The 17,988-nt window shown below is 46.1% G+C and overlaps 1 protein-coding gene across 1 annotated transcript; it reads left to right on the forward strand.

Moving 5' to 3' along the window:
- Positions 1-913: 913 nt before the first annotated feature.
- LOC139397416 (solute carrier organic anion transporter family member 3A1-like) lies at positions 914-16,321 on the forward strand (the record flags this gene model as incomplete). Its single annotated transcript, XM_071144144.1, has 7 exons — positions 914-1,186; positions 1,364-1,528; positions 2,808-3,006; positions 6,643-6,778; positions 9,594-9,766; positions 15,455-15,519; positions 15,945-16,321. Coding segments are annotated over 7 exons (1,388 nt in total), but the record flags the coding sequence as incomplete, so codon positions are not given.
- Between the last annotated feature and the right edge of the window lie 1,667 nt (positions 16,322-17,988).

Consider the following 17,988-nt stretch of genomic DNA (forward strand, 5'->3'; position numbering starts at 1 on the left):
AACCTGGTATCCTGACTGTGTTATATGTGTTTAACCTGGTATCCTGACTGTGTTATATTAACCTGGTATCCTGACTGTGTTATATTAACCTGGTATCCTGACTGTGTTATATGTGTTTAACCTGGTATCCTGACTGTGTTATATGTGTTTAACCTGGTATACTGACTGTGTTATATTAACCTGGTATCCTGACTGTGTTATATGTGTTTAACCTGGTATCCTGACTGTGTTATATTAACCTGGTATCCTGACTGTGTTATATTAACCTGGTATCCTGACTGTGTTATATTAACCTGGTATCCTGACTGTGTTATATTAACCTGGTATCCTGACTGTGTTATATGTGTTTAACCTGGTATCCTGACTGTGTTATATGTGTTTAACCTGGTATCCTGACTGTGTTATATTAACCTGGTATCCTGACTGTGTTATATTAACCTGTGTTTAACCTGGTATCCTGACTGTGTTATATTAACCTGGTATCCTGACTGTGTTATATGTGTTTAACCTGGTATCCTGACTGTGTTATATGTGTTTAACCTGGTATCCTGACTGTGTTATATTAACCTGGTATCCTGACTGTGTTATATTAACCTGGTATCCTGACTGTGTTATATGTGTTTAACCTGGTATCCTGAATGTGTTATATGTGTTTAACCTGGTATCCTGACTGTGTTATATTAACCTGGTATCCTGACTGTGTTATATTAACCTGGTATCCTGACTGTGTTATATTAACCTGGTATCCTGACTGTGTTATATGTGTTTAACCTGGTATACTGACTGTGTTATAGTAACCTGGTATCCTGACTGTGTTACATTAACCTGGTATCCTGACTGTGTTATATGTGTTTAACCTGGTATCCTGACTGTGTTATATGTGTTTAACCTGTGTTTCTACCTGTGTTGCCAGGTAAGCTGGACATCGGCCCTGACGACCCCAGGTGGATTGGTGCGTGGTGGGGTGGCTTCTTGCTCTGCGGTGCCTTACTCTTCATCTCCTCCCTCTTCATGTTCGGCTTCCCCCAGTCCCTGAATGAGCAGGATGTGGACAGTGGGGGGGAGAGTGAACAGGCCATGTTGCCCCCCTCCCTGTCCAGGGATTACGAGGGGAACAAGCCCACTAATGGGGCGATCCATGGCTTCCAGGCCAATAGTGGACTGACCTGCTGCGAGCACATGAGAGGTGAGATATCTACTGTCATAGAATAATATGGTAATGTCAGCGATGTTGGTCAGGGGAGAGGTCTGCTTCTCTGTTTATTAACAGACTGGTGTTAATGGATACGGTACACATGTCAAATACATACAAGATATTATGTTGTGATGTACACAGTTTCAATCACCCCCCACCCCTTTACAGTCATCCCCAAGGTGACCAAGCACCTCCTGTCCAACCCTGTGTTTACCTGCATCTCGCTGGCAGCCTGTATGGAGATCGCTGTGGTTGCAGGCTTCGCCACCTTCCTAGGGAAGTACATGGAGCAGCAGTTCAACCTCACCACTTCCTCAGCCAATCAGCTGCTAGGTGATAATGCTAATCACTACATCCAAACCAGAGCATAATAAAACATGGGACTTCTATAGTGGTTTTCAATGACCCTGTGGCCTTTCCCTTCTTCATTCACAGTGTTTGTTATTGGCCCCTTCTCACACACACTCCTCTCTGTCCTCTGTCTCTCCCTAACCCTGGTCCTAACACTGTCCTCTGGTCTCTCCCTAACCCTGGTCCTAACACTGTCCTTCCAACCATAACCCCTATAACCCCTGTCCTCTGTCTCTCCCTAACCCTGGTCCTAACACTGTCCTCTGTCTCTCCCTAACCCTGGTCCTAACACTGTCCTCTGTCTCTCCCTAACCCTGGTCCTAACACTGTCCTCTGTCTCTCCCTAACCCTGGTCCTAACACTGTCCTCTATCCTTCCAACCATAACCCCTGTCCTCTGTCTCTCCGTAACCCTGGTCCTAACACTGTCCTCTGTATTTTCCCTAACCCTGGTCCTAACACTGTCCTCTATCCTTCCAACCATAACCCTTGTCCTCTGTCTCTCCCTAACCCTGGTCCTAACACTATCCTTCCAACCATAACCCCTGTTCTCTGTCTCTCCCTAACCCTGGTCCTAACACTGTCCTCTGTCTCTCCCTAACCCTGGTCCTAACACTGTCCTCTATCCTTCCAACCATAACCCCTGTCCTCTGTCTCTCCCTAACCCTGGTCCTAACACTGTCCTCTGTCTCTCCCTAACCCTGGTACTAACACTATCCTTCCAACCATAACCCCTGTTCTCTGTCTCTCCCTAACCCTGGTCCTAACAATGTCCTCTGTCTCTCCTTAACCCTGGTCCTAACACTGTCATCTATCCTTCCAACCATAACCCCTGTCCTCTGTCTCTCCCTAACCCTGGTCCTAACACTATCCTTCCAACCATAACCCCTGTTCTCTGTCTCTCCCTAACCCTGGTCCTAACACTGTCCTCTGTCTCTCCCTAACCCTGGTCCTAACACTGTCCTCTATCCGTCCAACCATAACCCCTGTCCTCTGTCTCTCCCTAACCCTGGTCCTAACACTGTCCTCTGTCTCTCCCTAACCCTGGTACTAACACTATCCTTCCAACCATAACCCCTGTTCTCTGTCTCTCCCTAACCCTGGTCCTAACACTGTCCTCTGTCTCTCCCTAACCCTGGTCCTAACACTGTCCTCTATCCTTCCAGCCATAACCCCTGTCCTCTGTCTCTCCCTAACCCTGGTCCTAACACTATCCTTCCAACCATAACCCCTGTCCTCTCCCTCCCTCCCTTCCTCCATAGGTATGACAGCCATTCCGTGTGCGTGTCTGGGTATCTTCCTGGGTGGTCTCTTGGTGAAGAAGTTAGACCTGTCAGCGTTAGGGGCCATTCGTATGGCCATGGGGGTCAACCTCGTCTCCACCGCCTGTTACGTCTCCTTCCTCTTCCTCGGCTGTGACACCGGCCCTGTCGCCGGGGTGACTGTCGCCTACGGCAACGCGTGAGTAGCCTACCGTTACCAAGTTGTTCCTCACCTTCAACTACAGGACATCTAATAACATTTTATTGGCCACGTGCAGAATACAAAAGGTGTAGATTTACAGTGAAATGCTTACTTTACGAGCCCATTCCCAACAGTACAGTTAAAAATTAAGACAAATATTTTCTAAATATAAAAGGAAATAGTAAAACCATTTTTAAAAATAACGAGGCGATGTAAAGGAAGTACCAGGTAATAACATGGTTATATACAGGAAGTACCAGGTAATAACATGGTTATATACAGGAAGTACCAGGTAATAACATGGTTATATACAGGAAGTACCAGGTAATAACATGGTTATATACAGGAAGTACCAGGTAATAACATGGTTATATACAGGAAGTACCAGGTAATAACCTGACTATATACAGGGAGTACCAGGTAATAACATGGTTATATACAGGGAGTACCAGGTAATAACATGACTATATACAGGAAGTACCAGGTAATAACATGACTATATACAGGGAGGTAATAACATGGTTATATACAGGAAGTACCAGGTAATAACATGGTTATATACAGGGAGTACCAGGTAATAACATGGTTATATGCAGGGAGTACCAGGTAATAACATGACTATATACAGGGAGTACCAGGTAATAACATGACTATATACAGGGAGTACCAGGTAATAACATGGTTATATACAGGGAGGTAATAACATGACTATATACAGGGAGTACCAGGTAATAACATGACTATATGCAGGGAGTACCAGGTAATAACATGGTTATATACAGGGAGTACCAGGTAATAACATGGTTATATACAGGGAGGTAATAACATGGCTATATACAGGGGTACCAGGTAATAACATGGCTATATACAGGAAGTACCAGGTAATAACATGGCTATATACAAGTGTGTGTGTGTGTGTGTGTGTAATAAATAATCAAGGGGGTCAATGTAAATAGTCAGGGTAGACATTTGATCAAATGTTCAGCAGTATAATGGGGGTAGAAGTTGTTCAGGTGCCTTTTGGTCCCAGACTTGGCTGGCTCCGGTACCGCTTGCCGTGCGGTAGCATTGATAACAGTCTATATGGCTTGGGTGGCTGGAGTCCTTGACCATTTTTAGGGCCTTTCTCTGACACCGTCTTGTCTAGAGGTCCAGAATGGCAGGGAGTTCGGCCCCAGTGATGTATTGGACACTACCCTGAGTTGCACCTAGTGGTAAGATGCCGAGCAGTTGCTATACCAGGCGGTAATGCAGCCAGTCAAAATGCTCTCAATGGTGCAGCTGTATAACTTTTTGAGGGTCTGAGGGCCCATGCCACATCTTTTCAGCCTCCTGTGGGGGAAGAGGCATTGACGTTCCCTCTTTCACGACTGCGTTGGTGTGTTTGGACATTGATAGGTCCTTAGTGATGTGGAACCCAAGGAACTTGATGCTCTAGGCCCGCTCCACTACAGCCCGTCGATGTGAATGGGGACATGTTCGGCCCTCCGTTTCCTGTAGTCCACAATGAGCACCTTTGTCTTGCCCACGTTGAGTGAGAGGTTGTCTTGGTACCACACTGCCAGGTCTCTGACCTCCTCCTCCTCCGGTCATAAAACCACTCCCTTATTATCTCTACCATAGTTAGAAGTTCAAAATGGTTATTGAATAGTGTAGCCTCTATAAATTACAGAAAGTGTAGTCTCTATAGATGAAAGTGTAGCCTCTATAGATGAAAGTGTAGCCTCTATAGATGAAAGTGTAGCCTCTATAGATGATAGTGTAGCCTCTATAGATGATAGTGTAGCCTCTATAGATGATAGTGTAGCCTCTATAGATGCTAGTGTAGACTCTATAGATGACAGGAAGTGTAGCCTCTATAGATGACAGAAAGTGTAGCCTCTATAGATGACAGAAAGTGTAGCCTCTATAGATGACAGAAAGTGTAGCCTCTATAGATGACAGAAAGTGTAGCCTCTATAGATGACAGAAAGTGTAGCCTCTATAGATGACAGAAAGTGTAGCCTCTATAGATGACAGAAAGTGTAGCCTCTATAGATGACAGAAAGTGTAGCCTCTATAGATGACAGAAAGTGTAGCCTCTATAGATGACAGAAAGTGTAGCCTCTATAGATGACAGAAAGTGTAGCCTCTATAGATGAAAGTGTAGCCTCTATAGATGATAGAAAGTGTAGCCTCTATAGATGAAAGTGTAGCCTCTATAGATGATAGTGTAGCCTCTATAGATGATAGTGTAGCCTCTATAGATGATAGTGTAGCCTCTATAGATGATAGTGTAGCCTCTATAGATGATAGTGTAGCCTCTATAGATGATAGTGTAGCCTCTATAGATGATAGTGTAGCCTCTATAGATGATAGTGTAGCCTCTATAGATGATAGTGTAGCCTCTATAGATGATAGTTTAGAACTGCCATGCTCCGACACCACTAAAACAACTGCCATGCTCCGACACCACTAAAACAACTGCCATGCTCCGACACCACTAAAACAACTGCCATGCTCCGACACCACTAAAACAACTGCCATGCTCCGACACCACCAAAACAACTGCCATGCTCCGACACCACCAAAACAACTGCCATGCTCCGACACCACCAAAACAACTGCCATGCTCCGACACCACTAAAACAACTGCCATGCAGACAAACAGGCTACAGACAGACAAGACTGTCTGGTATTGTTGCAACTCAGCATTCTTCGTCCTCCAAACACGACGAGTTGAGTTTTTACCAAAAAGTTCTATTTTTGGTTTCATCTGACCATATGACATTCTCCCAATCTTCTTCTGGATCATCCAAATGCTCTCTAGCAAACTTCAGACGGGCCTGGACATGTATTGGCTTAAGCAGGGGGACACGTCTGCAGGATTTGAGTCCCTGGCGGCGTAGTGTGTTACTGATGGTAGGCTTTGTTACTTTGGTCCCAGCTCTCTGCAGGTCATTCACTAGGTCCCCCCGTGTGGTTCTGGGATTTTTGCTCACCGTTCTTGTGATCATTTTGACCCCACGGGGTGAGATCTTGCATGGAGCCCCAGATCGAGAGAGATTATCAGTGGTCTTGTATGTCTTCCATTTCCTAATAATTGCTCCCACAGTTGATTTATTCAAACCAAGCTGCTTTCCTATTGCAGATTCAGTCTTCCCAGCCTGGTGCAGGTCTACAATTTTGTTTCTGGTGTCCTTTGGTCTTGGCCATAGTGGAGTTTGGAGTGTGGACAGGTGTCTTTTATACTGATAACAAGTTCAAACAGGTGCCATTAATGCAGGTAACGAGTGGAGGACAGAGGAGCCTCTTAAAGAAGAAGTTACAGGTCTGTGAGAGCCAGAAATATTGCTTGTTTGTAGGTGACTAAATACTTATTTTTCACCATAATTTGCAAAAACATGAATTAAAATTCCTACAATGTGATTTTCTGGATATTTTTTCTCATTTTGTCTGTCATAGTTGACGTGTACCTACGATGAAAATTACAGGCCTCTCTCATCTTTTTAAGTGGGAGAACTTGCACAATTGGTGGCTGACTAAATACTTTTTTGCCCCACTGTAGCTATCATTGTACATAGCATGTTTCCAGTGTTTTGATAATGCCATGGTTTCTATATAACAGTATGTAACCTGTTTGCCTGTTCCCAGGACCCTGCGGTCATGGCAGAGACCGGAGCATGCCTGCATCAACAACTGTAACTGCTACACAGCCTCAGTGAGCCCTGTGTGTGGCTCCAACGGGATCACCTACCTCTCTGCCTGCTTCGCCGGCTGCCTCACACCTGTAAGTCCCTGGTCTTCTGGCAGGACCTTTACAGCCAGCTGCATTGTCATTGACATCCATAGTAGACCATGTTCTAAAAGTCTCTATACATTATAGAGTCCTATACAGCTGTCCCATGGATTGCTGCATCACCATTCACATGATAGTAGATCACATAAACCCATTGAGTACATCATATCAGGGTCACCAAAACTGTAGGAGCAAGCTATATTAGTCATGTAGGTGTTATACAGAAGTCTGTGAGTGAGTCCCAAATGGCACCCTATTCCCTATATAGTGCACTACTTTAGACCAGGGCCCAATGATTCCTATAGTTTATATATTGTATCCACTCCTCTCCAGAACCTGACCAGCTGTATGTCTATCTATAGGGGATATCCTCTCCTGTCCTCCTCCAGAACCAGCTGTCTATCTATAGGTGATATCCTCTCCTGTCCTCCTCCAGAACCAGCTGTCTATCAATAGGTGATATCCTCTCCTGTCCTCCTCCAGAACCAGCTGTCTATCTATAGGTGATATCCTCTCCTGTCCTCCTCCAGAACCAGCTGTCTATCTATAGGTGATATCCTCTCCTGTCCTCCTCCAGAACCAGCTGTCTATCTATAGGTGATATCCTCTCCTGTCCTCCTCCAGAACCAGCTGTCTATCTATAGGTGATATCCTCTCCTGTCCTCCTCCAGAACCAGCTGTCTATCTATAGGTGATATCCTCTCCTGTCCTCCTCCAGAACCAGCTGTCTATCTATAGGTGATATCCTCTCCTGTCCTCCTCCAGAACCAGCTGTCTATCTATAGGTGATATCCTCTCCTGTCCTCCTCCAGAACCAGCTGTCTATCTATAGGTGATATCCTCTCCTGTCCTCCTCCAGAACCAGCTGTCTATCTATAGGTGATATCCTCTCCTGTCCTCCTCCAGAACCATCTGTCTATCTATAGGTGATATCCTCTCCTGTCCTCCAGAACCAGCTGTCTATCTATAGGTAATATCCTCTCCTGTCCTCCTCCAGAACCATCTGTCTATCTATAGGTGATATCCTCTCCTGTCCTCCAGAACCAGCTGTCTATCTATAGGTAATATCCTCTCCTGTCCTCCTCCAGAACCAGCTGTCTATCTATAGGTAGGTAATATCCTCTCCTGTCCTCCTCCAGAACCAGCTGTCTATCTATAGGTGATATCCTCTCCTGTCCTCCAGAACCAGCTGTCTATCTATAGGTGATATCCTCTCCTGTCCTCCAGAACCAGCTGTCTATCTATAGGTGATATCCTCTCCTGTCCTCCAGAACCAGCTGTCTATCTATAGGTAATATCCTCTCCTGTCCTCCTCCAGAACCAGCTGTCTATCTATAGGTGATATCCTCTCCTGTCCTCCAGAACCAGCTGTCTATCTATAGGTAATATCCTCTCCTGTCCTCCTCCAGAACCAGCTGTCTATCTATAGGTGATATCCTCTCCTGTCCTCCAGAACCAGCTGTCTATCTATAGGTGATATCCTCTCCTGTCCTCCAGAACCAGCTGTCTATCTATAGGTGATATCCTCTCCTTTCCTCCAGAACCAGCTGTCTATCTATAGGTGATATCCTCTCCTGTCCTCCAGAACCAGCTGTCTATCTATAGGTGATATCCTCTCCTGTCCTCCAGAACCAGCTGTCTATCTATAGGTAATATCCTCTCCTGTCCTCCTCCAGAACCAGCTGTCTATCTATAGGTGATATCCTCTCCTGTCCTCCAGAACCAGCTGTCTATCTATAGGTGATATCCTCTCCTGTCCTCCAGAACCAGCTGTCTATCTATAGGTGATATCCTCTCCTGTCCTCCAGAACCAGCTGTCTATCTATAGGTAATATCCTCTCCTGTCCTCCTCCAGAACCAGCTGTCTATCTATAGGTGATATCCTCTCCTGTCCTCCAGAACCAGCTGTCTATCTATAGGTAATATCCTCTCCTGTCCTCCTCCAGAACCAGCTGTCTATCTATAGGTGATATCCTCTTCTGTCCTCCAGAACCAGCTGTCTATCTATAGGTGATATCCTCTCCTGTCCTCCAGAACCAGCTGTCTATCTATAGGTGATATCCTCTCCTGTCCTCCAGAACCAGCTGTCTATCTATAGGTGATATCCTCTCCTTTCCTCCAGAACCAGCTGTCTATCTATAGGTGATATCCTCTCCTGTCCTCCAGAACCAGCTGTCTATCTATATGTGATATCCTCTCCTGTCCTGCAGAACCAGCTGTCTATCTATATGTGATATCCTCTCCTGTCCTCCTCCAGAACCAGCTGTCTATCTATAGGTGATATCCTCTCCTGTCCTCCTCCAGAACCAGCTGTCTATCTATAGGTGATATCCTCTCCTGTCCTCCTCCAGAACCAGCTGTCTATCTATAGGTGATATCCTCTCCTGTCCTCCAGAACCAGCTGTCTATCTATAGGTGATATCCTCTCCTGTCCTCCAGAACCAGCTGTCTATCTATAGGTGATATCCTCTCCTGTCCTCCTCCAGAACCAGCTGTCTATCTATAGGTGATATCCTCTCCTGTCCTCCAGAACCAGCTGTCTATCTATAGGTGATATCCTCTCCTGTCCTCCAGAACCAGCTGTCTATCTATAGGTGATATCCTCTCCTGTACTCCTCCAGAACCAGCTGTCTATCTATAGGTGATATCCTCTCCTGTACTCCTCCAGAACCAGCTGTCTATCTATAGGTGATATCCTCTCCTGTCCTCCTCCAGAACCAGCTGTCTATCTATAGGTGATATCCTCTCCTGTCCTCCAGAACCAGCTGTCTATCTATAGGTAATATCCTCTCCTGTCCTCCTCCAGAACCTGACCAGCTGTATGTGTATCAGCAGTAAGGAGGAGGAGTCGGTGGCGTTGCCGGGGAAATGTCCCAGTCCAGGCTGCCAACAGGCCTTTATCACCTTCCTTTGTGTCATCTGTGTGTGCAGCATGATCGGAGCCATGGCCCAGACACCCTCTGTCGTCATACTTATCAGGTAACCTCTAACCCTGACCTCTGGCCCAGACCCCCTCTGTTATCATACTCATCAGGTCATCTCTAACCCTGATCTCTAACCCAGACCCCCTCTGTTATCATACTCATCAGGTCATCTCTATCCCTGACCTCTAACCCAGACCCCCTCTGTTATCATACTCATCAGGTCATCTCTAACCCTGATCTCTAACCCTGACCCCCTCTGTTATCAGGTAATCTCTATCCCTGACCTCTAACCCAGACCCCCTCTGTTATCATACTCATCAGGTAACCTCTAACCCTGACCTCTAACCCAGACCCCCTCTGTTATCAGGTCATCTCTATCCTTAACCTCTAACCCACACCCCCTCTGTTATCATACTCATCAGGTAACCTCTAACCCTGACCTCTATCCCTGACCTCTATCCCAGACCCCCTATGTTATCATACTCATCAGGTAATCTCTATCCCTGACCTCTAACCCAGACCTCCTCTGTTATCATACTCCTCAGGTAACCTCTAACCCTGACATCTAACCCTGACCCCCTCTGTTATCATACTCATCAGGTAATCTCTATCCCTGACCTCTAACCCTGACCTCTATCCCAGACCCCCTATGTTATCATACTCATCATGTGACCTCTAACCCTGACCTCTAACCCAGACCCCCTCTGTTATCAGGTCATCTCTATCCCTGATCTCTAACCTTGACCCCCTCTGTTATCATACTCATCAGGTAACCTCTAACCCTGACCTCTAACCCTGACCCCCTCTGTTATCATACTCATCAGGTAATCTCTATCCCTGACCTCTAACCCAGACCCCCTCTGTTATCATACTCATCAGGTAACCTCTAACCCAGACCCCTCTGTTATCATACTCATCAGGTAACCTCTAACCCAGACCACCTCTGTTATCATACTCATCAGGTAATCTCTATCCCTGACCTCTAACCCTGACCCCTCTGTTATCATACTCATCAGGTAATCTCTATCCCTGACCTCTAACCCAGACCCCCTCTGTTATCATACTCATCAGGTAACCTCTAACCCAGACCCCTCTGTTATCATACTCATCAGGTAACCTCTAACCCAGACCACCTCTGTTATCATACTCATCAGGTAATCTCTATCCCTGACCTCTAACCCAGACCCCCTCTGTTATCATACTCATCAGGTAATCTCTAACCCTGACCTCTGGCCCAGACCCCCTCTGTTATCATACTCATCAGGTAACCTCTAACCCTGACCCCTCTGTTATCATACTCATCAGGTAATCTCTATCCCTGACCTCTAACCCAGACCCCCTCTGTTATCATACTCATCAGGTAACCTCTAACCCAGACCCCTCTGTTATCATACTCATCAGGTAACCTCTAACCCAGACCACCTCTGTTATCATACTCATCAGGTAATCTCTATCCCTGACCTCTAACCCAGACCCCCTCTGTTATCATACTCATCAGGTAATCTCTATCCCTGACCTCTAACCCAGACCCCCTCTGTTATCATATTCATCAGGTAATCTCTATCCCTGACCTCTAACCCAGACCCCCTCTGTTATCATACTCATCAGGTAATCTCTATCCCTGACCTCTATCCCTGACCCGCTCTGTTATCATACTCCTCAGGTAACCTCTAACCCTGACCTCTAACCCAGACCCCTCTGTTATCATACTCATCAGGTAACCTCTAACCCAGACCCCCTCTGTTATCATACTCATCAGGTTAGACCACTCAGACGTACCTGTGTTATGTGGACCACAGGAAGAGTAGCTGCTGGATTTGCAATAGTCAAAGGGTCCTAATCAATGAAATCCTCTAACCCCCGATGTCATCATTCTGGTCCCCAGCAAGAAATCCAAATAATGTTCCTCAAACAGAAGAGTCACTGACACCAACCAAAACCAAACAGGTTTAGGAGGGGTTCTGAAAGACACTCATGGGGGTGTCCACTGACAGTTGACTAGCAACAACAACTGGAACCTTAAAGACACCCACCATGAGAGCCCACTAAATTTCCCCAAGAAGAGGCAACGAAAAACCCACACCAAACTTATAGACAGGAAGCAAACCAAAAAGGTGGTGCAAGATTCCAAGGAAATCAGATAAATAATATTTTTCTAGAAATCAGATTGGGAGCCAACTACAGGTGTTAACCCCACACATCTCTCACGGCAACTGGAGCACTGGGCCAGACACTCTTAAATAACACCTGGGCCAGACACTCTTAAATAACACCTGGGCCAGACACTCTTAAATAACACCTGGGCCAGACACTCTTAAATAACACCTGGGTCAGACACTCTTAAATGACACCTGGGCCAGACACTCTTAAATGACACCTGGGCCAGACACTCTTAAATGACACCTGGGCCAGACACTCTTAAATAACACCTGGGCCAGACACTCTTAAATAACACCTGGGCCAGACACTCTTAAATAACACCTGGGCCAGCACAGTAGAAACACCTTCCCACTAATGAGATGACACCAGCAAAGGTGTACCACCTACAGACTAACGAGGTGGCAACCAGCACAGGTGTAACACATACTGACTAACGAGATGGCAACCAGCACAGGTGTAACACATACTGACTAACGAGATGGCAACCAGAACAGGTGTAACACATACTGACTAACGAGGTGACAACCAGAACAGGTGTAACACATACTGACTAACGAGGTGACAACCAGAACAGGTGTAACACATACTGACTAAGGATGTGAAACCAATCTGTGCTAAAGTCTAACTCCAAAGCAGAAATGGTCAAACCAAAGCCTGTAACAGTTCACATCAGGTTTCTTACACTTTATTCCATCATGAATATCCCTTTATTTCCACATGCTTACTGCTGTTACTATGCTGCTGTTACTATGCTGCTGTTACTATGCTGCTGTAATGGCTTGCTGTTGTTACTATGATGCTGTTACTATGCTGCTGTAATGGCTTGCTGCTGTTACTATGCTGCTGTTACTATGCTGTTGTAATGGCTTGCTGCTGTTACTATGCTGCTGTTACTATACTGCTGTTACTATGCTGCTGTAATGGCTTGCTGCTGTTACTATGCTGCTGTTACTAAGCTGATGTTACTATGCTGCTGTTACTATGCTGCTGCTGTAATGGCTTACTGCTGTTACTATGCTGCTGTTACTATGCTGCTGTTACTAGGCTGCTGTTACTAGGCTGCTGTTACTATGCTGCTGTAATGGCTTGCTGCTGTTACTATGCTGCTGTTACTATGCTGCTGTTACTATGCTGCTGTAATGGCTTGCTGCTGTTACTATGCTGCTGTAATGGCCTGCTGCTGTTACTATGCTGCTGTTACTATGCTGCTGTAATGGCCTGCTGCTGTTACTATGCTGCTGTCACTATGCTGCTGTAATGGCATGCTGCTGTTACTATGCTACTGTTACTATGCTGCTGCTGTAATGGCTTGCTGCTGTGACTATGCTGCTGTAATGGCTTGCTGCTGTTACTATGCTGCTGTTACTATGCTGCTGTTACTATGCTGCTGTAATGGCTTGTTGCTGTTACTATGCTGCTGTTACTATGCTGCTGTAATGGCTTACTGCTGTTACTATGCTGCTGTAATGGCTTGCTGCTGTTACTATGCTGCTGTAATGGCCTGCTGCTGTTACTATGCTGCTGTTACTATGCTGCTGTAATGGCCTGCTGCTGTTACTATGCTGCTGTCACTATGCTGCTGTAATGGCATGCTGCTGTTACTATGCTACTGTTACTATGCTGCTGCTGTAATGGCATGCTGCTGTTACTATGCTACTGTTACTATGCTACTGTTACTATGCTGCTGTGACTATGCTGCTGTAATGGCTTGCTGCTGTTACTATGCTGCTGTTACTATGCTGCTGTTACTATGCTGCTGTAATGGCTTGTTGCTGTTACTAAGCTGCTTTTACTATGCTGCTGTTACTATGCTGCTGTAATGGCTTGCTGCTGTTACTATGCTGCTGTTACTATGCTGCTGTTACTATGCTGCTGTAATGGCTTGCTGCTGTTACTATGCTGCTGTTACTATGCTGCTGTAACGGCCTGCTGCTGTTACTATGCTGCTGCTACTATACTGCTGTTACTATGCTGCTGCTGTAATGGCTTACTGCTGTTACTATGCTGCTGTTACTATACTGCTGTTACTATGCTGCTGTTACTATGCTGCTGTTACTATGCTGCTGTTACTATGCTGTTGTAATGGCTTGCTGCTGTTAAAATGCTATTTTAATGGCTTGCTGCTGTTACTATGCTGCTGTTACTATGCTGCTGTTACTATGCTGCTGTTACTATGCTGCTGTAATGGCTTGCTGCTGTTAAAATGCTATTGTAATGGCTTGCTGATGTTACTATGCTGCTGTTACTATGCTGCTGGTACTATGCTGCTGTAATGGCTTGCTGCTGTTACTATGCTGCTGTAATGGCTTGCTGCTGTTACTATGCTGCTGTTACTATGCTGCTGTAATGGCTTGCTGCTGTTACTCTGCTGCTGTTACTATACTGCTGTAATGGCTTGCTGCTGTTACTAAGCTGCTGTTACTATGCTGCTGTTACAATGCTGCTGTAACGACCTGCTACTGTAATGGCCTGCTGCTGTTACTATGCTGCTGTTACTATGCTGCTGTAATGGCTTGCTGCTGTTACTATGCTGCTGTTACTGTGCTGCTGTAATGGCTTGCTGCTGTTACTATGCTGCTGTTACTATGCTGCTGTTACTAAGCTGCTGTTACTATGCTGCTGTTACTATGCTGCTGTAACGACCTGCTGCTGCTTTTACTATGCTGCTGTTACTATGCTGCTGTAACGGCTTACTGCTGTAATGGCCTGCTGCTGTTACTATGCTGCTGTTACTATGCTGCTGTTACTATGCTGCTGTAACGGCCTGCTGCTGTTACTATGCTGCTGCTACTATACTGCTGTTACTATGCTGCTGCTGTAATGGCTTACTGCTGTTACTATGCTGCTGTTACTATGCTGCTGTTACTATACTGCTGTTACTATGCTGCTGTTACTATGCTGCTGTTACTATGCTGCTGTTACTATGCTGCTGTAATGGCTTGCTGCTGCTGTAATGGCCTCCTGCTGCTGTAATGGCCTGCTGCTGTAATGGCCTGCTGCTGTTACTATGCTGCTGTTACTATGCTGCTGCTGTAACGGCTTGCTGCTGCTGTAATGGCTTGCTGCTGTTACTATGCTGATGTTACTTTGCTGCTGTTACTATGCTGCTGTTACTATGCTGCTGTTACTTTTAAAAAATATTTGTTTACCTTTATTTACTAGGCAGGTCAGTTAAGAACAAATTCTTATTTTCAATGACGGCCTAGGAACAGTGGGTTATCTGCCTGTTCATGGGCAGAACGACAGATTTGTACCTTGTCAGCTCGGGGATTTGAACTTGCAACCTTTCGGTTACTAGTCCAACTCTCTAACCACTAGGCTACCATGCCGCCCTATACTATGCTGCTGTTACTATGCTGGTGTTACTATGCTGATGTTACTATGCTGGTGTTACTATGCTGGTGTTACTATGCTGGTGTTACTAGGCTGCTGTTACTAGGCTGCTGTTACTAGGCTGCTGTTACTAGGCTGCTGTTACTATGCTGCTGTTACTATGCTGCTGCTGTAATGGCTTGCTGCTGATGTAACGGCTTGCTGCTGTACATTTTGACTGCTTTTTATAGTGTGTTTCTTTGTGTTTCAGAACAGTGAGCCCTGAGCTAAAATCCTACGCTCTTGGAGTTCTGTTTCTGGGCCTGAGACTACTAGGTAGGAGATCACTGTCATCAATAACATGTTTCTGGGCCTTAGAATACTAGGTAGGAGATCACTGTCATCAATAACATGTTTCTGGGCCTGAGACTACTAGGTATGAGATCACTGTCATCAATAACATGTTTCTGGGCCTGAGACTACTAGGTAGGAGATCACTGTCATCATTAACATGTTTCTGGGCCTGAGACTACTAGGTAGGAGATCACTGTCATCAATAACATGGCTTTATTTCCATTGTTTATGTACAATACAAACCAAGCTGAATCCATTCAATGTAATGTTAGCTGTACTGTATGTGTTTAAGTATGATGGCTGATCTAGTGTTTGCATTTTCAAGCCACAATGAACCAAGCAAACCAGACAATCACAGCATCTAAGTTTTGGGTCTAATGTCTGATCTATGTTCTCTCTCCTCCCAGGTTTCATCCCTCCCCCTCTGATCTTCGGCATGGGCATCGACTCCACCTGCCTGTTCTGGTCCACAGTCTGTGGAGATAAGGGAGCCTGCATGCTGTACGACAACGTGGCCTATCGACACCTCTACGTGAGTATCGCCATCGCTCTCAAGTCCACCGCCTTCATCCTTTACACCACCACTTGGCAGTGTCTCCGGACCAACTATAAGAAATACATTAAGAACAGTGAAGGCTACCTGACTCCCACCCAGCTGTTTGCCTCCAACGTGACTCTGGACAACCTGGGCAAGGAGATCACCCAGAACCCAGGCAACCGGACAACATTTATATATAACCTGGAGGAACCAGAGATGAGTTATAACATGGAGTCTGTTTTATAGTTTCTCCAAGACCCGGGAGACGACTAACTGGATGACTGCCTGACTGGCAAGCTAACCTACTGGCTGGCTGCCTGACTGGCAAGCTGGATGACTGCCTGACTGGCAAGCTAACCTACTGGCTGGTTGCCTGACTGGCAAGCTGGCTGACTGCCTGACTGGCAAGCTAACCTACTGGCTGGCTGCCTGACTGGCAAGCTGGCTGACTGGCTGGCTGCCTGACTGGCAAGCTAATCTACTGGCTGGCTGCCTGACTGGCAAGCTAACCTACTGGCTGGCTGCCTGACTGGCAAGCTGGCTGACTGGCTGGCTGCCTGACTGGCAAGCTGGCTGCCTGGCTGGCTGCCTGACCGGCAAGCTAACTGGCTGGCTGGCAAGCTAACTAACTGGCTGGCTGGCTGGCAAGCTAACTGGCTGGCTGGCTGACTGGCAAGCTAACTGGCTGGCTTGCTGGCTGACTGCTGTTGCCGTCACAACACACTACTATTCACACTTTATTCTGGTCTTTAATAGACATTTCTGATCAGTTTTATCCACATTAACAGGTCTCCTCCTGGGATGACTGTTCTGAGCCAACACAGTGGTAGACAACACAGTGGTAATACTGGCTGGGTAGAATTCAAGGGGTTTTGTCAGGGCCACAGGGGGTGGACTTGTTGTCCTCTCTGGGTGCAGATAGACAGGGTCAGTCCTGACCTGATCCACCTCAGAGTGTCTGTTCTCCTCAGCTCTACATATCATAGGAAATCTCTTTCAGTTCCAACCAGTCCCAATGAACATATGAAAGCATCCCCACTAGATCATCTGAATGATTTCGGCTTATGATTGTATTTTTATTCTGACTGGTTGTTTGGTCCTAGTCCATCCTCTTAAAGGAGGGGCTAGTTGAACCTGCCATTAAACCAATGTTTCATTTGACAGACAGGTTTGCTAGTGGGTTACCAGGTTAGAGTTCCACCACAGATGATAGACAGGTTTACCAGCAGGCTAGTGGGTTAGCAGGTTAGAGTTCCACCACAGATGATAGACAGGTTTACCAGCAGGCTAGTGGGTTAGCAGGTTAGAGTTCCACCACAGATGATAGACAGGTTTACCAGCAGGCTAGTGGGTTAGCAGGTTAGAGTTCCACCACAGATGATAGACAGGTTTACCAGCAGGCTAGTGGGTTAGCAGGTTAGAGTTCCACCACAGATGATAGACAGGTTTACCAGCAGGCTTGTGGGTTAGCAGGTTAGAGTTCCACCACAGATGATAGACAGGTTTACCAGCAGGCTAGTGGGTTAGCAGGTTAGAGTTCCACCACAGATGATAGACAGGTTTACCAGCAGGCTAGTGGGTTAGCAGGTTAGAGTTCCACCACAGATGATAGACAGGTTTACCAGCAGGCTAGTGGGTTAACAGGTTAGAGTTCCACCACAGGTGAGTTGGAGATAGGTTTGCAGAATTCCAGTAATTTTCCCCAACTTCCATGGTTTTCCAGAGATCCTAGTTGAAGGATTCCAGATTTCCTGCTTATTCCACCCTGATTCTGGGAACCTTCCAAGTAGGATTTCTGGAAAACGTAGTAATTTTACTAGAGTTTTGCAAACCTAGTTAGAGTTAAAGATATATTGAAGATAGTGATATTTATAGAAGAAGTCTAGAATGTTCTGGCACTACATATCGCTGAT

This window comes from Oncorhynchus clarkii, unplaced genomic scaffold, assembly GCF_045791955.1.
Source record: "Oncorhynchus clarkii lewisi isolate Uvic-CL-2024 unplaced genomic scaffold, UVic_Ocla_1.0 unplaced_contig_14124_pilon_pilon, whole genome shotgun sequence".
NCBI lineage: Eukaryota > Metazoa > Chordata > Actinopteri > Salmoniformes > Salmonidae > Oncorhynchus > Oncorhynchus clarkii.